This window comes from Notamacropus eugenii, chromosome 6, assembly GCF_028372415.1.
Source record: "Notamacropus eugenii isolate mMacEug1 chromosome 6, mMacEug1.pri_v2, whole genome shotgun sequence".
Classification (NCBI taxonomy): domain Eukaryota; kingdom Metazoa; phylum Chordata; class Mammalia; order Diprotodontia; family Macropodidae; genus Notamacropus; species Notamacropus eugenii.
The window spans coordinates 215,072,225-215,097,131 of NC_092877.1; the positions used below are offsets into that span (position 1 = coordinate 215,072,225).

Here is a 24,907-nt window from a genome sequence, read left to right on the forward strand (position 1 = left end):
CTTATAGATTGACTTCATACTATTCTACTTCCCAACTAAACTGGATTATTTGAAACCATACAAATGCATCCCATGCTTTACTCATTTTTTACTGTATTTGGCTCATTTTCTATACCTAAAATGCTTTCTATCCTCCACTCAATCTCAAATCTCTATCATCCTTTTATATTATTAGGGCATTTTGTATGACTTTTTTGATGTACTTGTAGTATCTCCTTCAAGATTGTCAACTCTAATTAGAACATGAGAATTCTTTATCTACATTCATCCAAGAATATCCTAAAACTGCACAAAGAGGTTTTTGCAGCTTTAGGAATTCTGAGGCAAGTCCTCTAGGAAAAAGGATAAATGGTAGGGATGGATTAATTGCCCTCTAACAATGAAAGGCCAAGTTATCTCAGGTGTGGCACTAAATGAGCTTCAACTTAGAAATAAATGTAGTCTTGCTGCAGGGAAGTAACAGAAATCATTCTAGGCCAGCTAACTACTATCTGTCTGGGGATTTCTTTACCCTCTAGCATTTTCAGGGCTTCCATTGCCCAGTAAGTACCTAATTTGGCCTGTCCACAGCAAATGTCTCTACTAGGGAGAGTTGGGATAAAACCCCAAAGGCTTGATGAATTACTGTACATTAAAAAACAAATTTAATGATTCCTTTCATAAGCATAATTAAGTGAACAAGAAGGAATTCTTAGAAAATATTTTTAAAAAGCTGTTAGTCAATTTGTCAACATATTTACAATATTCCAATCCCAGGTTCACTCTTCTCAAATACTGAAAATGCTTCAAGGTTTTCTCCTATTACTATCATTTAACTAACTTCTAGATTAAAACATTATAATGCCAGAACAGAATGCTAAATTGTTTTGATAAACTTGAAACTTTTTTTTTTTATCATTAACTCAAGACATGACTTAGTATGGAATTTAAAATGCATTAGCAGGAAATGAAAACAACCAACTACAGATTTTTTAGACATTACTCAAACTTTTAATGTATCAATTTATTGCATATGTCAGTACAGAAAAATAGAAAGTGTTTTTTAAAATAAATTTATTGTAAAAAATCAAAATGTAAATGTTTAAGACTGCCATGGTTAGCACATAAATATACTGCAATGTTTAAATTTAATTTATAAAATGCATTACACCACTATTTCAAATAAGAATGGCTAGGAAATGAAAAAATATATGACTTACATTATGAATTCAGAATACCATTTTTTTTACATCCTGAATTTACTTTACGTATAGAATTTAATTTTCAGTATACACTGTACTGACGGGAATTCTGCTAGCATTATAAATCATTTTCAACATCACATACCACTCTTTCCTATTAAATGCGTATTTATATATGGCACTTTTGTAAAGTGTCTATTTTAAAGTATACATAGTTCTAAAAATATGAAATATAAATGGAGGTATTTGTGTCACTTGGCCAAGATGGACTGATTCATGGGTAAGATGACAGTTTGCATTAATTTCATCATATGAATGAATGTATGACATTTTTGATTAGCCAAGAGATGCTGATGTGCATATATTATATATAAACAAACAGAAGTGCATTTCACTGACTACCCTTTTAACTGGGAGATTTATAAATAGATGCTTGTGCTATGTCATTTTGTAACTTTACCTGAGTGATATGAAGGAAGATAGCTCAATTTAACTGGATAATCTGAAAGCACTATTTGCATTTTTTTCAAAATTTCATAAAAGATGCCAAAAATAACGAGGGTGTCGTAGAATCCTTATTAGTAGTCTCCATTCATGACCTAGAAAAAAAAGTGATTTCTGAGAGACATGCTTATGATCTTATCCCAAATTCACATCCAACTGGAGTGGAATGCAATTCAAAATAGTACTACAAAATATAATTTTGTTTGACAGATTTTACAAGATAAAGATTTACATAAAATTGGTTATGGCCTTAATTCTTGTAAACCACAAAATAAATCTATTCCCTCCACTGCTATTGACCAAAGGTATTGACAAGTAAATATTAAATAGAACAACAGCCAAATGAACTGAATATAAGCCAGTTCTAGCAAGCCAGAACACAGTAAAGGAACTAGTAAATAGCAGAGAGATGCATAAAACTAAAGCTGGAAAATATATGAATATCTGATTATCAAGTGCCCAAAATATCCACTGAAAACAAGTTAAACTTCTCTAGATATTAAAATCCAAGTTCCATCCCCGATTTTTTAAGCAACAGTAAAAACAACATAATTTCAAAACCACTTGTTGCCCAGGGTGTGACAGCATCAACGAGTGCCTCAAGGACCTTTATGCATTTCAAAAGTGCTTTAACTGCATGAATTTCTATTGTGTGCTGGTCAAGTTTCTTATCAAACTCATTTTATTGCATCCAACATGATGAAGTCTATTTAGATTTCCCTTTCTAGGTATGTGTCTCCCATGTCCTCAGGTGTGACATAATTTCCACTGTTGCAGTGTTTTGTCTGAGTACAATTGCAAATTTGGTTTCTTCTTATAATTCTTAATGGAATATCCTTATCTTGACATGATCCATAAAAATGGGATTTTGCTATATTTCAGGGTAATTTCTCCCCAAATAACAACTGCTTACTAAATTTAAGTTTCTATGGGAGAACATTCTTATGGCCAACTATTACATAATTAAATCAGAAAACGTATACATGCATTTCTATTGTTTCTGACAGATGGTCTGAAAAAGAAAAAGTGAATTTATTAATTCCGTCATGACCAGATGATCAATTTTGGCCACACAAATTGAAATATGTTTGAAAACAGGTTGCCATGACTTTCATAGTCCTCGGATGTACTACTAAAGACTGTTTCCCGTCCCCCCCACCATCTGACTAGAGGAGGCCTTCCCAAATACCTAGTAAAGAAAGACACAGCAGACTCCATACACAAATTGCTCAGTACATCACGGAAGTCAGAGGCGCTTTTCCTCCAAAAGACAGAGGACACAATATACTAGCACCCTTAAAAAATTGTTTTTTTAGCAATTTTTATGATCTAACAAAAAGTTGGGAAGAGGAGAGGAATAACATTTACCATAAATGAAAAAGCTTTGTTTTCAACACAAAATTCCTACACAGTGTTTACAATTAAGTGTTGGTGTATAAATCTGGACATCACTTCTTGTTCATAGTTTTCTAGAATCAACTTATGTAATAATGTTAGAGCTTGATGAAAATGTATGTATTCTTTTGAGTGACATTAAAAATATGAAACTTATTGGAGCACGTGAATATGATACTATGTAAATTTTTATGGTGGAAAATTTATTCATACAGATTATTTTCTAAAACCAGGGAGCTTCTCTTATAAGAGCATTTTTCTCCATTCAGTTATGTAAAAAAAAAAAAGTACTCCTAATAACTCTCAATAACTTTATATCTTTAATGGTGAAGTGAATAGTACTATAAAAATGTGATTTGTGAAAAATATTTCTGGTCCAAACTTCACAGAACAATAAGGCCAAAATTATTACTGATTTACTGAATCTTTACACTATGGCTGCTTTTATTAAGTCAAGGAATGCAAATTGAAAAGGTACGAACTTAATGAGAACCATGTTTAAAAAAAAATTGTACTGAAAAGCTGGTAATATGTACAAACCACATTTACATATAACTGTCAAACATTACTAAAAACAACTTACCGTATCTATGGCTCATCTGCTACATTTTTGGTAAGGTAGCATTATGGTATACTCCAAGAATCAAAGGGAAAATATTTCTGCAAACATATCTAAATACTACTTCCATTTAAGCCTACTAAATAGTATAGCCTAGAAACCTTAAAAAAAATACTTATTGTGAGAAAATATGCTTTATGGCAAAGTCAGGAAATTCTCTGCCCTCCAATTCTACAGAAATAAAATATTTCCTATAAAATCTACCATTTGATGTAGACGCTGTTCTCTTTATTACCAGATGAAGCAGGAAACCAAAGAACATGATGTTTTCTTTCTTTTTTTTTTCTGGTAAATCCACTGAGCTGACAGTCCTGGCTTTGGTTTGGGGTTTACATGGATATTGGGACTTAAAATTCAAATAAGGGTTAAAGATTAACTCTTCCATATAACATATACAATCACATAATGAGAAGTACTTGCAAAGACAGTTCTTTAAATTTTAAAAAGTTGAAATCTGTTATGGCTGCTATTAGTCTAGCTACAGACCGTTAATATTTACATAAGCTAAAATTCTCTTGCCACCAAAATGACTATAAATGTTTAAAAATTTAGATAAACACAATCAACCAAAACTGCAGTAAAATCCTAAATATCTATTTTTACATGCCAAGGATTTTGGTTGCACCCAACAAAAATACTATGATCACATTTGGATAAGGGGCTTCTACTTATGACTAAAGGGGGAAAAAGACCTCAGCACTCGCAGCAGCTAAGTCAATGGCACCCTGCACATAGGCCTTATGGTTTATCCTTTTGACAAATATATAATAAAATGTTCACATAAAAATAGACATAACCCAGATTATAGTATACACTAGTATACTACTGGTGCTATTTACATTAAAAATGCTGAATTGCATAATTTGGGGAATAAAATCGTATCATGCATTTTGTATTAATTCTTGAAGTGAAATATGCAGCTACAGAACAGTTTGCTAATCATGATTGTCCCAATATTTCCTAAAGTGAATATAGAAAAATGTCTTGATATCAACTTTTGCTTCCCATCTCCCTATCGTCCCTCGCAAAGTATAAGAATAGCATAGGTTATGGACTATTACCACAGCTGTAACCAGGAACTTTTGAATAGTCTCCATTATACTGGCATAATAAAATATGGATACATATCCATATTGAAAGGTTTGATGAAAATGTATGAAACGATTCTAATAATGACAGTTTTTCAAATGTAAAAACTATCTGGATCATCACAGAGAAGTATTAAAGACCTTTCAAAGTTTAATTTTACTCTTTAGGCAAGTACAGACATAATACACATTTAAAAATTAACATTCTTTATCACTATGCACAAATAAAGATACAGTGCATTAACCAGAAAAAGAATATTATATAATTGTTACATTAGATGAAGTCTTTGCCATTTCTTCAGGGGAGTGACTTTTTATAACTTCTTTGATGAACTGTTCAAGTGCAGTGAAATAACCCTGGCACTGCCATGTGTCATTATGAGTTCCATCAGGAAAAATTGCTAATCTCTTAGTCCGAGACGGGGAAAGTTCATAAAGCTGCTTCATCATTACTGGTGGAATTAACTGGTCTGAGAGCCCAGAGATGAAAAGAGAAGGCATTCTGCACTGAGAGATTTTTCTGTAGGACAGGAATTTATTTTTGTAGCACCACAAAGGAAGATATCGCATTGGAAAGAAAGAAAATAAAGTAGTGGCCATATGTGGTATGCTTAGAAATGTGTTCTCTACCATGATGGCTGAAATCCTATGAGAATTTTCAGAAGCTAAGTGAATGGCCACTGCTCCCCCCAAGGAACGGCCAAAAAGAAAAATTTTTGTTTTATCAAGGTCAGGTCTGGTCATCACGTAGTCCAGTACAGCTTCAGAATCTAAGTAGAGTCCTTCTTCATTTGCTTCGCCTTCACTTTTTCCATAGCCTCTATAATCAACAAGTAAAAGGTTAACTTTCAGGTTAACCAGCATAAGCAAAGCATTTGGTAACCTGTGACCAATATTGCCTGCATTTCCATGAAAATAAATGATAGTTGGGGAATATGTTGAATCATCTCCAGTGTATCTCAGCAAAATAAGGTTGAGAAGCACTCCATCTTTGGTTCTGATGAAAATGTTTTCATGTGGAATGCCAGTGGGCATAGGGACATAAAGGCGGGATGATGATGGCTGTTCTGGAAAATAAAGCAATACATCCTGGAATTTATATAGAATACCTGCTATTGATACAAATATTAACACAAGTAAGGTGATGCCACCATACAGATGGAAAGTCACTATTAAAGGTAAAAGAGAAATACGACAGAGGGCCCAAGACCAGGAAGCTAAGGCTAACAGCCATCTTTCAACAAAGGTCCACAACATCCATGACTTTTCCATTGTAGGTCTCCTTGAACTATTATTCCATATGTATCCTAAAAAAAGAAAGAAGATATATACATATAACCAAAAATTCAACAAAGTATTTTATTTACTAAACAAAAAAAAACTTCCAATCACCCTTTTTATGATATATATATATATATATATATATATATATATATATAAGAATATTAAATTTTAGGTTAATATGTAGATAGGCATTAATCCAAAAAAGATCTAAAGCAAAAGGAATTTTATGGAGATTTACAATTAAGAACTTCTTAAAAATTGCATTTCAGTCACTAGAATATCAGATTAAGACAGTTACAAATATAGTTACCCAAAACTTATTCAGGGCACAGTTTCCTTTAAGTTCACCTCAGGGATCACTTAAGAGATTAATGTACATTAGAAAAAAAGAAATACTAAAACCAAGAGAACTCTATTTAAAAAGTGAGATGTTGTTATAATAAATTGGTTCCCAACATAATCTACTTCTTGCAGCTTTTAATTATCTACTTTACTTGATCAATTTTTAGACTCTGTAACCTGACTATACTCTAGCCCACACAACACATTATCTGGTTTATAACCCCCTTATTCTCACATTTGTAAAATGTACCAACTTATGAAGCCAGGTTTACTTTTACAGTGGAAGCCAAGGGTAAAAGCAGTACTACTTTTCTATTAACACCTATGAACTCATAATATAAATAATTTCTATTTTATATAAGAAAATTACGATTAAAATTAGAAAAAAATCATGAAAAAATGAAGTTCTCTTCGCTGCTTAAGGCCTAACAACTCAATTCAATAAATCTCTTTTTTAAGAGGCCTTCAAAAACAATATTTCTTGATATTTGGAGGCAATTTTTTCCCTTACAAATGAACTAAAAAGTGATAAAACTGAAAAAAAAAATCTTGATAAATTGAAAAACATTTTTCTTAAAAGGCAAGGGAAATTCAACATCTTATGATTTATATTCACCTTTCACACAAACTGTTTTTTTTGTTTCACACTACTATAGCTAACAGTGATTTATATCATACCAACAATAAATATATAGATATCATTTGATTAATAATGAAAAGTAACAAAAAATAAAATAAAAATACTGAAGAAAAACTACTAAAAATGTGAAAAAATCAATACAGATACAAAGATATTAAGAGAACAAAACCACCCCAAAAGGCTCAGAATCATACTGAAATGTAAATACGGTATTTTTAAAATACATTTGTCTTAACTTACTTTCATACTACAAATTCCATTTCACAGTAAAAGAAAACTTAGAATCTTGTGGTACTACTATTCATTTTTAGACCCTCCCAACAGTATTTTTATTTTCCTCATTTAGTATCATAAGATTATAAATTTAGACCTGGATTTTCAAGGTCACTTAGTACAACACCTTTATTTTACAGAAGAGACTTAGGGAAGTTAATTGACTTGTTCAGGGTCATACAGTAAGTGTCAGAATCATAGGTCTTCTTGACTCTTTTAAGTTCTATTCTGTTCTCTACACAACAATGACTATTTAGTCTTACATACTGCTCTCATATGGTAAAAATACAAGAACAGACTTTTAAGATGTAAAGAGTAATAGTATACATGAAGGAGCATATTTTAGTATAACAATATATGTTTAAGATGTAAAAAGTAATAGTATATATAAAAACAGCATACAAGCGATAAATATGAGGTTTAGAATTTTTTTTAAAAGCCTCACAGATATTTTTTCACTATGGGACTAATAATCAAATATTTATATAAAGTTTCTTTTCCAAAATTTTGAGTTTTACATTAAAAATATTAGTCTTTACCCATATCCCAGGAACCAACACTGCCACCAAGCTGTAGCATGCCTTACTACAATGAGCAAATCTGTTAAACCCAAATGTAGACTGTATTTAACAAAAGAAACGTACATTAGAAAATATTAAATGAAGTTCAGAAAAAGTTTATACTCATGATGAAGCTGGCTCACTTAAACTTATATAACACTAAATAACATTATACTAAAAAAGTTTCAGTCCAGAAATTTTAAATAAATAAATAAACCCTTCAGTAATCATTGCTAATATTAATAATTGGCAAGGGCCGACACTGTAAAAATTACAAAAATCTCATTGGAATGCATACCTGGTTGTTTTAAAGTGATTTCTTTTTTAAAGAGCACAAGCAAATATCTGCATTGGTATATTCAATTTATAAAGAAGCAATAAATGATTCTTTATTCTAAAATTACTCTGCCTAAAGTACAAATTGGACAAGAACTGACAGATATGATATGACAAATATTCTGACTTATTTTACAATTTTAAAATAAACCTCAAGTCTAAAAGGATAGGAGAAAGAAAGAATAATCAGATTAGGTTTAGAGTATATAATATTTTTACAAAGTAAAGGAAATGAAGGCAATTGTGAAAGAGTACTTAAAGTCAAATAACTTCTAATTTGAAAATCTAACATCAAAATCCTACTGTATTTGTTATGATCTGTAGAGAAGGTAGTTTCTTATACAGAGTAAAACTAACTTAGAACATGTATAACAGGGAAGAGTATATCAAATGTCTTGGTTTGGATAAATCCTACTGGAAATAATAAGGAGGTAAGGGTAAGAGAACTGAACTGATCCCTCCCTGGCTATTTCTAAGAGTGATGGGAAATAAGACCCTGTGAGGGCAAACAAAGTAGGATCTTTGCAGTTTTTGTTTATGTCAAGTAGTATGATGTCTCTGAATAATGTGATTAGGGAGGATCTTTCCCACCCAATGTTGGACCTGGGGAGACTTGTAGGAAGGCCCACACCTTTGTTAATGAGGCAATGGTTCTCAAGAGATGTGATGCCCTCTGGCTTTAAAAAGTGTACAATGACTCTGAGGTGCAGTTTTACTTTAGGGCTTAGTTTTTGGAAGAAGGTTTGTGTGCCAGATCAGACTCTGGGAAGCCACTAAGCAGCCTCCTGGCTTTGAAAACCCAGAGTCCTTCTCTGGCACTAAAACCTTCTCAGTTACAAAGTTAAAACCTGACCCTCAGGGTATTTATACACTTTTTGGAGCCAGAGGACATAACCCTCTGACCTAGTGCCTCAACAGAAAAAACAAAAGGTACTTGGGACCCTCCTACAAAACAACTCCCCAAATCAAACCCCGTCAATGTGTGGTAAAGATCTTCTTTAATCACATTGTTGAATCAGAGGCACTTTCACTAAAACAAAAAGAGCAAAAGATCCTAATTTGGTTGTCATCACACTCCACCCTTCCAGGATCCTTGGCCTCACAAATCTAAATGGGGAGGATCAAAGAGAGTCATTATACTTCTTGATTATACCAAAACAAAAACAACAAAAGATTCTACTTTGCTTGTCCTTACACCTACTTTCTCCATTCTGGTCTTCCATTAATACCTCTAGGTCATCCAAGAAGTCTCAAAGTGAAATCATCATCTCCCAGAAACCTATTCCATTTCCTGATTTCCCTTTGTCAAAGGCAAACATTCTCTTCACTGCCTAATACACATAATCACAAGTCATTTGTGACTACTTCTTTTCCTTTTATGAACAAATAGCCTACCTCTGAACTCTTTTTTGAAGATGTTCCTTCATCTCCATTTCTACTGCTATCAATAACATTCAGGCCTCATTTATCACTCATCTAGACTCTTTCAATAGTGTTCTGAACAGACTCCTAGTATACTATGCAACCTATCTACTGGCAGATTGACTTTTGTAATGCACAGTTCTGATTACATTACACAAGTGCTAAAAAAATTCTATTAAAAACAAAAGTCAACATTTTTCACATTCAAGACTCTGTATAATCAACTTGCAATCTATCTTGTCTTGTGCTACCAACACACAAATTTTTGTTTTAGTCAAACTGAATCAGTTACTGTACCTGGAACATTATGTCCACCTTTGATTCAGACCTAAACTTCCCAGGTTTCACTGTAACCTGACCTTTTCCCTATTCTTAAAGCTCCTACTTAAATGACTCTTTCTCCAGAAAGCCTTCCCTGATAATTAATTAGATATTAATTAGAATAGTAAATTTTGAGAAAAGCAACAGGATTAAGCTGTCTTCTCTAAGAACTACATGCAGATGTATATGGCTGGTTCTCAAAGTTTAGTAATATATTTTGGTAATAAGTTCTCAAAATTGGATTAAGAATTTGTTAAGAATTAACTGGATTTTACACAAAAAAATGCAGTGATAATGGCACAGAAAGTTAAATTCTTTTTCCATTTTGTGTCTGTCTAATAACCTTAAAGGGCAAGAGAGTTCATTTTCAGTTAGACCCTCATAAATTTTCAAAAAATTCTTATATCAGGTACAGGATTTAGGTAAGGACAGGAACAGTGAATGAGAGATAAAGTGAAATTCTTTTGGAGAACCAAACTGAAGTGACTGTAGTAAATTGAATTAAGTCACAGAATTATCTAGGAACTTCTAAATTTGGAACCACTGAAGCCCCTTTAGAGTTGTCCTGAGAATAAAGCATATAGTCCAAGAAAAGATATCTAGGGACCAGATAACTACATGAAATATCTGGGACTATTCTTTCTGTACAATTTGTCCCCCTAAGCAACTGTTCGTGCCTGCTCTGTTTTGGCTCTTTCCCCACCAGCTAAGAGAGTGTTCTGTTAGTTTGCACCCCTGTTAGAAAGTACTTGATATTAATGTTTAAATTTTCTTTGTTACCTTGGTGACATGTAAATCTCCCTTCTCAGAACTAGTCCACTGTAATTCCTCTAAGTAAGCTGATCTGTACCTGACAATGTAATTATGCAATTATGAGAATTGTGACAAAAACTTTACTGCACTGTTTAAACCTGGATCACCTGCTCCTGAGTGGAGGGACCCAGAAGCAGTTAATATCCAGATGAGGCAGCTGTCCCAAGATTCTGGACAAGTCTACTGTCTTTTTTAATCTTTCCTTTTATTAATGTACCCAACCACCAAGGCCCTGATTCAAGAAAGTGTTGGCATTTTCTCACTGACATTCAAGTATTAACGCCCCAGGGTAATATCTCATGGGATATACCTGCCTCTCCTTTATTGGCCATAAGGGTAAGAGCTCTTTCAGACACCCTCCCTTTGGCCAAAAAGGAGGAAATGTCAAAAATTTTTGGAGATACCCTGTTTCCCAGAGCTAAGACCCAGCAAGCCGGCTATTTCCTAAGCTTGGCATAACAATAACCCTTTGCACTCAGGATGATATCACCCTCTGGAAAACTGTATTGCTTGGACCAGCACCAGGTGTTCACTGAGGGATTTAGCTCCCCTTATTTCCCAGGGTCATCCATCACATATTCATAATCCCTGTTTCTTATCACTGACAGGTAGTACACTCCTATGATTCCCGTCACAGAATTCTGGTTCTCTACCCTATAGAGTAGTCATGACACCAAAGATCTGCAACAATAATGTTCCCACAAGACACACAGGAACAGTAACTCAAGATCTAAAAATTGTGGTCCAGGCCCAGGATGTATATATAACCTGCATTCAGTTTAGCATGTTAAGCCCTCCTTCTTGGGAAGTTCACATATATATGTGTGTGTATGTATATGCATGCATGTGTGTATATATGTATGTATCCACGCTTAACTGTAGCGGGGGGGAGAAAAAATAAAGCAATAAGTGCACAGCATAGAGCAAAAGAAAATCAACAAGGAAGCAATGTTGGGTAATCTTTGAAAACAATGTGTAGTATTTATCATTGTAAGTTTTCTTGAAATGAAAAATTATTTTTTTTATACTGAATCTTCTTTTATGGGCTGCTGTATGCATGGCAATGCTTTTTTTTTCTTTTCTCATTTTGTATTTAAAGTGCAAAATTAAAAAAATTTTTAAATATATAAAATCAATTAAAGTCAGGGGTCATATTTCTACCCTTAACTATATCTCTTCACAGTACCCACTATTAGGATGTATGTACTTCTGTATATCCAATGTACAGTATTTGGCAATGGCCAGTGGATACAATAAAACATCAGGGCATGATCTGCCAGACAAACTGTGTTGTATTTCTTTATTTCTTCAAACAATAATAAAATATTTCTTTAAACAATAATAAAATTGCTTAATTTAAAAATTTAATTAAATTTTTAAAAATCATATAAAATCACATAATTAAGAACCTTAAAGATGATGTAGTCCAACCCTTAAATGCTGTACATTTATGTAATATTTTATTAAGTCACAAAGCACAAGATCATAGATTGAGAGCTGAAGAGAACTGAGCGGTCATCTAGTCCAAGTTCTTCATTTTATAGATAAAGAAACTGAAGCCCAGAGTGATTAAATGATTTTCCCAGGGTCTCGGGAAGAAAGTGGCAAAGCCAGGATTCTAACCCAGGTCCTCCAATTCTATAGCCAGTACCCTTTTTACCGTAATGAAATTGACCTATTTCATATAAATACATACATAGCTCTATATTTACATACAGATATGTATGTATTATACCAGCTAATCATTATAATAACCTTTTGAAGTAGAGCAAAAACAATCATCTCCATTTTACCTAGGAAAATCAAATACTTATTAAGTAACTACGATGAGGTAACAGGGATGCAGAGGACCAGAAGAAACCATCGCTCTGTCCTCAAGGATATATGCCCATACAAGTATATACAAAATAACTATAAAGTAAGGAGGAGGAGGGAGAAATCAGGAAAGACGGCATCTAAGCTGAGCTCTGAAGGCAACTGACAATGTCAAAGAGGCACAGGTAACAAATGACAGACTGCACCAACACCTGGAGCCAGGAAATAACCTATCTAGTCACCCAACTAAGCCTTCTGACGCCACCTAGTGGTCAATGTGCTGTTCATCTCTGTAAAGGCAATATAAATATAGACTGGTTGAAAGGAAAAGTTTAAAACGTTTTCTACTTATGTAACTTCAAACTTAACTTACAAAAATTTACATTAAGCTAGTTAAAACATGAATCTTAGTTTTGTCTATAACAGCAGAACTATTAACAAAATATATCTTTACAACAAGTAATGTGCTCTATACTACCACAGATTAATGGAAATATATATGAAGTTAGGCACTGAAGATGAAAAAAATTAACAGAAAATATGACTGAAAGGACAGATATATCTTTTGTTACTAATATTCACTGGCATCCAATACTTCAACACAAGAGAGTTGACAATTTTAGGAATAGCTGTTAAAAGTTCAATGGACTGCTTAACAATCCATAAGAACAATAAATGAACAATCACAATACAGCTTTAGAAAACTCCAGTGAAAGTTACTGATCAAGAAGACAGAGCACTTAATAGAATGAATGTACCCCACATTAACAAGCAGAAATGTATTTTTTGATTCTACACTTCAATGACATTTCTTTTGGTTTATACTATACTTCTCACCTATAACATCATATTTCCCTTTGGAAAATGAAATCAAGATTATGTTTATAACATTAAAAACCTTAAGCATAGGTATTCAAGATGACAGTGAGGGTGGTAAGAAAGTACCACTATTCAATCACAGTTCCAGATGCTTCTCTCTCCTATCACACTTCAATTAAATTAAGATTGAGATTCAACATGCTCCCAACATCCAAATATTTTTTTTTCAGCAAGGACTGAAAATCTGAGAAATCATGCCATCTGGGCATCTGAAATGGAGACACAGATGTGTGTCATAAATAAGTTGGAGATAGAATGCATTACATATTTTTCTATTAATCTCACGTAAGAAAATCAAAGGAAAAAGTATGTATTAAATAATCATGTGGAGCGAATGAATAGTCACTGGCTATCAACAAGTTAAATGGCAACTTGTTATCCAAGGAAATTTCTACTGAAATGTTCTTGTGAAAAAAAATCTGAAAATGCTCAGTTTACAGTTATCAGATCCTAAACCCAAAGAGAATGGTACATGTTATATAAAATAAGTCAACTATAATCTAATATAAAAATCATATTTAAACAAAAGTTAGTGGAACGTTAAGTGCCTATTTTTAATTTTTTGCCTTTTTTTATTCCCTCCCCTAAACCCATGACTAGAACAGAGCCTTTAATATGCGTTCTTAATAACTGCTTGCTGAATAATAAACACATTTTTATGGCCAAAACCAGGGCAACAATGATGAGGAAAAATGAAAAACTATAATACTATAGTTGAGGTACTTTCTTAAGCATCTTACACACATTACTTAATTGTTCCATGGCTAAATAGACTGTGTAAAGGATTTGCTTTATATCAGTTGCATAGAATGCAGAACAGTTTCCCACAGATACAATGTTATTAAACACAGTTAAGTTCCTAGATAAAGATACAAAAATCTATTTATCCAGTAATGTAGATGAAACACTCTTAAGTTTCTAATGAAAAGAGTATTATTAAAATAGTAACAATTAAAAAGAATAAAATGTAATAAAAATAGTATTTTTAAATGGATATGAGAGTATACCGGCAGGTGGTAGAGCAGATAGAGAGAGTTGGCCTTAGAGTCAGGAAGACTTGATTTTGAATCTGATCTCAGAGACTTACTAGCTGTGTGACCCTGGGCAAGTCACTTTAATTCTATTTGCCTTAATCCACTGGAGAAGGAAATAGCAAACCACTCTTTTAGTCCAGAGGATCACAAAGAGTCAGGCACGACTGAACAATGCAAAGTACTAATAGAACACAAACTATTATTACTGTGTAAGGTTGTTTGATGACACTTTTTAGGTACCTAGGTGGCTAAGTGGATAGAGTGCTGGATCTAGAATCAGGAAGACCTAAATTCAAATCTGACCTCAGACACTTATTAGCTGTGTGACTCTGAGCAAGTTACTTAACCCTGTTTGGCTCAATTTCCTCATCTGGAAAATAAGCTGGAGAAGGAAATGGCAAACCACTCCAGTATCTTTGCCAAGAAAATAAGGTCACGAAGAGTTGGACACAACTGAACGACTAACCAACAACAGGTGAAATCTAGGACAAGGAAGCTCCTTCACCTATACAGGTTGGTCTATTTGCTGCAATTCAGTCTCAGAAAGATTCCTAGAGAGGTTAAATGACATTCCTACAGTCACAGAGCCAGTAGGGGTCAGAAGTGAGGCTTGAACCTTAGTTTTGCGGCTCTGAGGTTCACTCTCTATGCACTACAGCATGGAGTGGCAAACACAGACCTGTGCATGTAGCTCCCAAATACAAATAAATAAACAGCTGATATTACATTTTAAAACTAATATGTTGCCTAAAGGGATCTTATGTACAGATTAGCAGCCACCATTTCTATTTGAGTTTGACACCACTGCACTACAGTAGTATGTTGCCTCTCTTGAGAAAAAGAGAATTTAGTTACAGGAGAGTTAGAAACACAGAACATGAAAAAAATTTCTGAATAGTGAAGGAGTTTAAAAAGAAAAAAAATGTTTTGCTGAGGAAGCCAGGCAAGACTGGGAACAAAAGATAGGGTAACTGTGAAATCAAAATCTTCTCAGCGTTGCATTCAACTGCATGTTGTTCTTTTAAGTGGAAATAGAGAAGAGAATCAGGTAATAAAAAAGAGAATATCTTTCAGAACTCATCATCTTTATTTCAAAAAACACCTCTCAAGATTCCTTATTAGTGTTGATGGCATCACTCTCCTTTCCAGTTATCCAAGCACACGAACCTCAGAGTTATCCTTGTGCCCTTTACCATCCCTTCAGTTGCCAAATCTTGTTTCCACTTTCAGAGCACTGATCTCACAGCTGTCCCCTTTCTCTACCCTCGGCTCTCAACATCACTAGAATGGACTAATGAAATATGCTAACTGTTCTTCATACCTCAAGTCTCTCACCATTTTAATCTAACCTTCACACACCTGTCAGAGCAATTTTCTTAAAGCAAAGGTCTGATCATGTCATTTTCCCATTCAGTCACTCTCTGGAAGCAAATAAACCTCCCCTGCCTTGCACTGAAATGAAATACCTTCACAACCTGGCCTCAATCTACCTTTTCAACCTTATTACATTGACTCCCCTTCAAAAACCATACATAGTCCAGTCAGTAAATGTCTTATTATTCACTATCATACATGACTGTCCACTTACCATTCCCTTTCCATGCAGAGAATGGAATGTTCCTTCCTGGAACATGCAAGTCCCCTCACCTCCTCCTCTCAGAATCCCTAGTATGCTTTGAGACTTAACCCAACCACCACCTTCTGGATCATAGGAGCGATCCAGAGCTAGAAAGGACCTAGAAGATTCTCTAGTCTAATCATTTTATTGTACAAGTGAGGACACTGAGACCTAAGGAGGTTAAGATACTCGGCAAAAATTTAACCAAGAGAGCCAGATAGAGTGTTAAGAGTAAGAACTGAAACTCAAGGCCATCCTTGGAGCACAACCTCCACATTTAGTGCTCCTTCCTCTGTACCAACTTGCTTCCTAAAGGATTTCACACAAACTTTTCCTCATAAACAAATTTACTTTGTATATACTAATATATGCATATGTTGTATTCATACCCTTTAATTTCTCCACAAAATATAAGCTGCTTTAGGACAACATGGCACAAGAGAGTGGACTTTAGAGTTAGTAACATCTGGGTTCAAATTTTGCCTCTGATACCTACTAGCTGTGTGACCCTGAACATATAACTTGACTTTTGAGAGCCTCAGTTTTCTCATATGTAAAGTGAGAGCTGCTTCTAAGGTTCTCTCTGCTTTTTCACTTTGTGTCCCCAGCACAGGTTCTTAATAATTGTTTACTGATTGACTCTGATTACCACCGAAGAAGCAAAGCTAAAAGAAAGGCTGTACCTGGGGGCAAACACTGTGTAACTCAAACAGCCTGGGGCCACCTCAGGGGTGTGCTACAGTGGAAAGTGCACTTAACTGGGAGTCAGAGGAGCTCTGTCCAAATCCCAGCTATGCCACCTTGTGCGAATCACTTCACCTAGCTGTGCCTCAGTTTTGTCCGGCCGACACAACCATTCAAATTCCATATTTATGATCCAAAGATATGCTAGGTAGATCCAGACAAGAGGTGAGGGGAAAAATACCTTGTCCAAGCAAATGCCTTCTTTCTACGTATGTCATAAACTTTGTTGTTGTTGTTGAGTCAGATTTTTCGTGACCCCATTTGGGGTTTTCTTGGCAAAAATACTGGAGTGGTTTGCCATTTCTTTCTCCAGCTCATTTTACAAATGAGGAAACTAAGGCAAACAGGCTTAAGTGACTGGCCAGAGTCAAACAGCTAGTAAGTGTCTGAGGCTAGATCCACTGTGCCACCTGGCTACTCCTCATCAGCTCATAGGTGTCTCCAAAAATTCTGCTGAATGGTAAATTAGCATAAACATGCATATGTTTCTATTATGTATATGTATACACATATATACAGTGTATACGCAAATATATATATCGCCTCTTTCCTCCTTGTAATAAAATCTTTAAGTCAAAATACAAATAAACATATGAGGCAACTGGTGGCACGATGGATAGAATGCTGGATCTGAAATCTGGAAGACAGATACTTGCTAGATGTGTGACCCTGGACAAGTCACAACTTCTATTTGTCTGTTTCCTCAACTGTAAAACTGAGGGAATATTAGTACCTGTCTCACAAGGTTGTTGTGAGGACCAAAAGAGATAACATTTGTGAAGAGCTTAGCACAATGCCTATGACATAGTAATATATAAAGTTAGCTGTTATTAGTATTCTTAATGTTGTTGTTAATATTATAGTACCTAGCACAGTGCCTGGCACATAATGGAAGCCATATAAATGTTTATTGCTTTCCCTTTACCAAATATCTATATATTCATACACACACACAGTACACATTTGTATATATGCATATATACTATAGTAATATATATATATACATGCATGTGTAACTATCACATAACTTGTTTATTATACATAGTTATAGTATAATTGAATAAATTCAGAAACACTTAGAAATGACTGGCCTAAATATAAGGTATATTCTCTTGTTAAGGTGTGGAACCTAACAAGACATGAAAAAACCATCACTAATTAACTACACAAGGATTATACTTAGCTAATTTAGTTTATATCATTTTAATGGTCTTAGCTACATGCTTGAATAAAATTACCCCTAAACTGAAAGATGATGTCATGGAAAAAAACAACCATAATCTGCCTGGAAAAAATTAATTAGAAGATCAGATAACTTCAGTTAAAATGTAAGCTCCTTGAAGGCAAAGTGTTTTTCATTTTTCATTTAACCCCTTCTGCCTCACATCTCCCACCCCAGTCCCCAAAAACCCAGCATTCTTTCCTGCCTTCATGAAGGCCAGGATCTAACATTCAATAGATATTTTATTATGAAATGAGACATCATAATTGCATAAGGAAGATACAAAGCTAGTGATAAGAGATTTAAGGGAGAATGGATCACTATAAACCAAATGGGGGGCAGGGAGTGGAGAGATAGGGAAATATTCATAGAGAAGGTGGCATATAAGCTAAAACTTAAATCTTTAGTAGTGCCTTCTTACCTTTAAGAAAAAATACAAACTCTTCAGCTTTCTTAAAGTCCTCCATAATCTGGATTCCCCCAACTTGCCCTGATTTAATTTCCCATTATTCCTGCTCACAAACTCTATGCACTCAATATCCCAGCTAAAATAGCTTACTAGGTGGAGTAACTCCACCTTCTACCTATGCCTGGTCCCTTCAGACAGGTTGTATCTCCTCATGTCTATAATATACCACTTTTTCAGTTTCACTCCACAGAATTTCCTAGCTTACCTACAGCAAAGTTTAGCCTTCCATGATCTTTCCCCAATTGCTGGTGCTCTCTCACTGATGAACTTTCTTCCATATGTACTTATCTGTGTATAGCCCCACAGAAAAACTTACATACACTATTTAAGGGCAAGAACTTTTTCACGTTGTGTCTGTACCCCTGGTACCTAGCACAGAGACTAGATCCTAAGAGACATTTTAAAAATGTTTCCCGCATTTTATGACAACACTATTTCAAATGTGGTTGAACACTGCATACAATGGAAGCGCTACTTGTCTTCTTAAACTCTTTGCAGCCTGACTTCCAACATCATTTAACTGAAATTGCCATATGCAGTTACCAATGATATCTTAAATGCTAAATCTAATGGACTTTTCTCAACCTCGACAACCTCTGACACTATCAATGATCCTCATCTCCTTGGTATTCCATTCTCTTTACTGCTCTCTCCTGGTTCTCCCAGTACCTGTAAGATGGCTCCGTCGCTTTCTCCCTGGTTGGACCTTCATCTGCATCACACCCACTAAGAGTGGGAGTCCCCAAAGCTTTGCCTTGAGCTATTTCTCCCTTTCTTCTATAGTTTTTCACTTGGTGACCTCATAAGTTCCCATGGTTTCAATTATTATCTCAGGTGACTCTCAGATCTACTTGTCCAGCCCTAACTTCTCTCCTGACCTCCAGTCTTGCATCTTCAGCCCCCTTTTAGAGGTTTTAAACTCAACTTCTCCCCCTGACCCCAAGCCCTCCTTTCTTCCTACCTTCCTTATTACTGTCAAGGGTTCCACCATCCTCTAGTCCTACAGAATCACAATAGAGGTGTCACCCTTGACTCCTCATTCTCATTTATTCCCCATTTCCAATAAGTTAATTCCTATCCTTTTTACCTTTCTAACATTTCTCTGATACAATGGCCACCACAGTGCAGGTCCTTATCACATCAGGCTTGAACTGTTTCAGTAACTTGCTGGTTGATCTCCCTCCACTAAATCCACTAAAATCCACCTTCCACTAAGCTGTCAAATTAATCTCCCCAAAGCATAAATCTGACCGTGTCAGATTTCCTATTCAAATAACCTCCAGAGGTTATCACCTCTAGGATCAAATATAAAATCCTCTCATTGGGCACTTAAAGGTCTTATTTCATAACCTGGTCTCATCTTACCTTTCCAGTCTTCTATATCTTACTCCCCCTTCTCCATAAACTCTTCAATCCCATGACACCTGTCTCCTTTCTGTTCCTTGCACACCACACTCTATCTCCCAACACTGGCATTTTCAATGGCTGTTTTCCATGGCTGGAACTCCCACTCTCCTCATCTCTTCCTCCTAGCTTCCCTTGGGGTTTTTCAAGTCTCAGATACAATCCCAACTTCTACAAGAAGCCTTTCCCAACATATCATGCATATATCTTGTTTGTACACAGTTGTTTCCATGCTGTCTCCCCTATTAGAATGTGTGTTGCTTAACAGCAAAGGCTACTTTTTGCCTTTCTTTGTTTCTCTAGTGCTTAGCATAATGCCTGAAACATAGTAGGAGCCTGCTAGTACTATGCTACATGCTAGGTCTCTGATTGACTAAACAGTGCCATGGACAGAAATGTATGAAGGAAAGGTTAACGCAGTTTATGACAATTTGAATCTCAGGTCCTCGTAGTCCATCTATGTGGAATCCAACCTCATACTCTTATTTAACTGTGACTTTAACAAGTCACTTCACCTCTGCCAGTCTCAAGTTTCCTCACCTTTAAAATGGGGATAACAATAGCACCACCTACCTTCCAGAGCTATTGTGAGGATCAACGATATAGTATACACAAAGCACTTTTCAAACCTTCAAGTGCTACTAACTACTCCTTATTAAAGATCTAGTGAAGAGTTGGAAATGCAGAGCTGGTATTTCAGTAAGAGGTCAGGGATGGAGATTTTGGAATCATTTGTGTAAAGGTAAATGAATCCATCTAAGTGAATGAATTTGCCAAAGAAGAGTATAAAGACCAAAAAAAAAAAAAAAAAGGAAGGGGGATGTTTCAGGACAGATCCTAAAGGAAATATAAACATTAAAAAGTGCAAGAAGAAAAAAAAGAAAAGAGAAGGAACTATTAGAGAGATAAGAGAAAAAAACAACAAAAACAACCTACATACAAATATAGAAGAGTCCGTACAGACTGCTTGTAGATTGTATTGGGCAGAGAATGTATTTTATTTAAATATAATTGGTTTCCTTCATAATTCTACGTATCTTATTTTATGCATTTAAAAATATTATTTGGAAAAGGGGTGCAAAGATTTCACCAGACTGCCAAAGAGGTCCACGACACCCAAGACAAGGTTAAGAACTCCTAATCTCCATGGGTAGTTCCTAATGAAACCAATTCATGAAAGCTTACAATTATTAGAGTCAAAAAAAAGTCAGGGGTCATTCCTCCAACCTGATCGTTTTTTCACAAGTAAAACTTGTGAAAGAGGTTTTGTTTTGTTTGGGGGGAGAGGGGGAGGTGTAAGTGACTTGCTTGAAGTTACACAAATAAGTCAGGCATGGAACTTGAACCCAGGTTTCTAAATTTGAGAATCAATGATCTTTCCCTTTCAAAGCTACTTCTAGCAGAACACTATCCTCCAGAAGCATATCAAACTACCTTGCCTGGTTTCTTTTCCATCAAATCCTACCTTCTTTAAGAGGCCTTTCCTGCTACTGCTAGTATCTTCCCTCTGAGATTACCTCCACTTACAATTTAAATATATGGGATAAGGAAATAGTTGTTTACATGTTGTCTCCCCCCCTCACACTCCCCCCCTCCCATAGAATGAGTCTAGAATGTAAGGTCTTAGAGAGCAGGTACAGTTTTTTTTTTTTTAACTTTCGTTTGTATCTGCAGCTTCCATCAGTTTTTTTTTTTTTAACACAAAATGATTCAAGAACAAAGACGATCCTACTGCTACTTTAGCAATAAAATCTCCTTGAATGAAATATGAAACAAATGGCAAGTAATATGCTCTATATATGCAAGTAGTATGTTATGTGGTAGCATGGTTTATTTTGAAAGCTGAAAAAGTTACCCCTAGACTTTCTCAAATTTTTTTTTCTTATGGAATTTTTCTATTAAAACGTTTGATACATTTTTACATGACTCAAAATGACTATGTTCTCCCAGTCCACTGAAATTTTTAAGAAAACGTCATTCATACCACGACAAAAAAATGTACTGTCTTTTTTTTTTCCCTACCTCACTGTTTTTGGGGAGTTAGACTTCTAGGTGACCGGGAGGAACTCAACGAGCATTTAAGTTTTGGGCACGGGAGCGCAGCAGCAATTCAGTCTAGAGTGTTTAGGGATGCCAGGTTACAAGTGCCAAGCGAAGGGCAACACCGTCCAACGCGCTTTCTGACAACAATCTCCAAAAAAGGGCTTTTGAGCTCCTGGGCTGCGGGCTGACAGACAGACAGCCAGACAGCCGGGCGCACGGTCCCCGTGAGCGAGGCTCTCCTCCCCGCCACCCACGGCTTCCCAGCAAAGGCACCCGAGCCGAGCACCCCGCTCCCCCCGGCAGCGGGGGAGGAGGCGGGCGGGCGCTCTTCACTCCCCGGGGCCTCTCGGCCGGCTCCGACCCGGGGCCGCCGACCACGCTTCGCTCGGGGCCACCACCTGTTGCGGGCCACTTCCCTCCGGGGCCGCGGCCAAGCCCGGGGTCCGCCTGGAGGGCAGCGGAGCCGGGCCCCAGGCGCCCCGCCCGCCCCCGGGGACGCTCACTCACTCAGATACGCTCCTCGGCCGCGCAGGCAGCAGGAAGCGCCGTAGCGGGAAGCGCGCAACAGCCCCGGCCGCCGCTTCTTCCGTCCTTCTTCATCCTCCTCCTCCTCCGCCTCCGCCTCCTCGCCCCGCTCCGCTGCCGCCACCGCCGCCACCTCCTCCGGAGCTCCTACGGCGGCGCTCCAGCCACTTCCACTTCCGGCCCACGCTGCGTGTGTCACCGCCAAATGTCGTCCCGCGCTCTCACGCTCCCGACTCCTCCGCCTTCTCCTCCGCCCCCCCGCCGCGTCAGGAACCGCAGCAGCCGCAGCCTCCCGCAGCCACTTCCCCTCAATCCAGTACCTGGCTGCGCACCTGGGCATGCGCAGTGGCGTCGGCGCCCGGGGAGGCGGGGTTTGGGGCGGGCCTCCCGTCCCTGGTTCCGGGATTCCAACGGTGGCCGCCGAGGAAATAAAGCTTGTGGGATGAGAGGCGATAGAAGCCTGGGAGATTTGGGCTGCGCCGTGTTCGCCTGTGACGTCATACACGGACCTGGGAGCTCGCGCGCAAGGACCGAGGTTACCCGGCTGCGGTCAGGCTGCACTGGGTGCGAGCGCTCTAGGCAGCCCCGGGGACCAGCCCGTCATCCTCCGCAGGCTTATCTCCCCGACGCCTAAATCGTGTGGGCTGCCCCATAAAAGTTCTGTTTTATTTTGAGACGTAACCGAGTAAGAGCTACCTATAGGATGTGTTAAAACAGGTTTTCCTTCATTCGGAGAATTGAGAGAGATGTCTAGGTTTGGGGGCGGGGGGCGATAAAGGATTTTAAGTAGCTTCATTTAGTTTGTAAAAAAGAAAAAAAGTGATTGAACTCCGGATTGGGAGCCAGTAGAGAATTTAGTTTGGCAGAAGAAAATGAATTGAAATAGGCTGAGATGGGGAAGCAGGAGATAACGACTCATGTTTGTGTAGCCCTTTATGGTTTCTAAAGCTATTTTTATTAAAAAGAAACCTAGAAGGCTTGAGGTTAAGACTATTTACTACCAAAAAACAGGTAGTTGTTATGTTTGTCCTGCGTTCTCGAAGAGGACCATGACGTCAAGATGATGACCTGACTTGCAGATTACTTTGATTTGAGTGAATGAGGGCTGGCCAAAAAACTAACTGGATTCTGGAAACACCTTCGTTCTTGTCCTAATTCTGGCACTAATTGTGGCTTGGGACAGCCATTTAACCTTTCTTGGCTTCATGTAGTAAGGATAAGGTTATTATGCTAAATTATTCCAAAGGTTTCTCTTCCAGCTCTGCCATTCTATGAGTCTTTTCAACTTAATTAAGGAGGAAAGCTCTTTCCCCCAGGTACAATACAGTAAAATTTTACATACAGTCTGAGGCATGTCCTATTTTAAAACTAAATTAAAAAATCTTAAGTAAGATATAGAATTTTAGAGGTGGGAGGAATCTTAAAGGCATTCTAACTTCCTTGTTTTACAAAAACTGAGGAAGCTGAGCCTCACAAAAGGAAAGTGACTTGCACCGTGGGTACAGCTGTTAAAATTTAGACTACAATCTACATCTCAACTTCTTGTTCAGAATTTTTTCTCTTGCTGGCCATGAGCAGTTTCACCATTTTAAATTATCAGATATTATCTCATACAGGAAGCTGTCTCTGATCTCCCTAGTTGTTAGGGCTCAGTCCACCCTTGTTTTTTTATGTCAACTGGAGCACCCTTATTATATTTATTTATCTACTTAAATAAATATGTATTTGTATATATATATATTTAAATATGTATATCCTATGTGTGTATATAATATATACCCATTTAGGTAGTGCAGTGTATATGGTATATGTGTCTTTATACATTTAAGTACATGTTTAAGTATGTATGCACATATACAAATGGATATATATGTTGATATAGATACTCAGTATAATGTAAGCCCTTTAAGGGATGTGACTGATTTTCATTTGGTATTTAAGTTCCCAGTGCCCTTTAGTAAAAACTTAATAAATGTTTATTAAATTGAATTCTCCTATTTCTTTATTTTGTCTTACTGTTGCTAATTTATTTTTTGAAGCCACCAGGATTTTTATTGTTGGACAGGCTCACACTCTAGCAAAATAGCCCAAAATGTATTTTTTCTAAATACTATTATCAACATGACTGAGCAGGTCCAAACTCAGAATAATACAGATTTTTTTTCCCCATGGATACAGATGAAACAGTGTGGGACAAAATGGAGGGAAGCAACATGGGAATAAAGTAGGCCTCTATTACTAAGAGATACTAATAATGTCTTCCATTTGATTAAAAGTTTTTACTAGGTAGAATGTGAAGATAGAAATTGAAGTTTCTGAATTGAAACAACAGATGATATTTTATATATATTGTGCAAAACAAAGAACTTTTCATTA

The 24,907-nt window shown here is 36.5% G+C and overlaps 1 protein-coding gene across 2 annotated transcripts; it reads right to left on the reverse strand.

The window, feature by feature from the left end:
• Positions 1-967: 967 nt before the first annotated feature.
• Positions 968-23,507, reverse strand: ABHD13 (abhydrolase domain containing 13). 2 transcript variants are annotated; one of them, XM_072621992.1, is made up of 3 exons: positions 22,514-23,507; positions 5,061-6,094; positions 968-1,780 (listed from the first exon to the last, which is right to left on the reverse strand). In XM_072621992.1, the coding sequence occupies exons 1-3, from the start codon at positions 22,869-22,871 to the stop codon at positions 1,760-1,762; spliced, it is 1,413 nt and encodes a 470-aa protein (XP_072478093.1). In that variant the 5' UTR covers positions 22,872-23,507; the 3' UTR covers positions 968-1,759. The 2 variants fall into 2 exon arrangements, with proteins under 2 accessions (XP_072478093.1, XP_072478095.1); XM_072621994.1 differs by lacking the exon at positions 968-1,780 and having other exon boundaries at positions 4,919-6,094.
• Between the last annotated feature and the right edge of the window lie 1,400 nt (positions 23,508-24,907).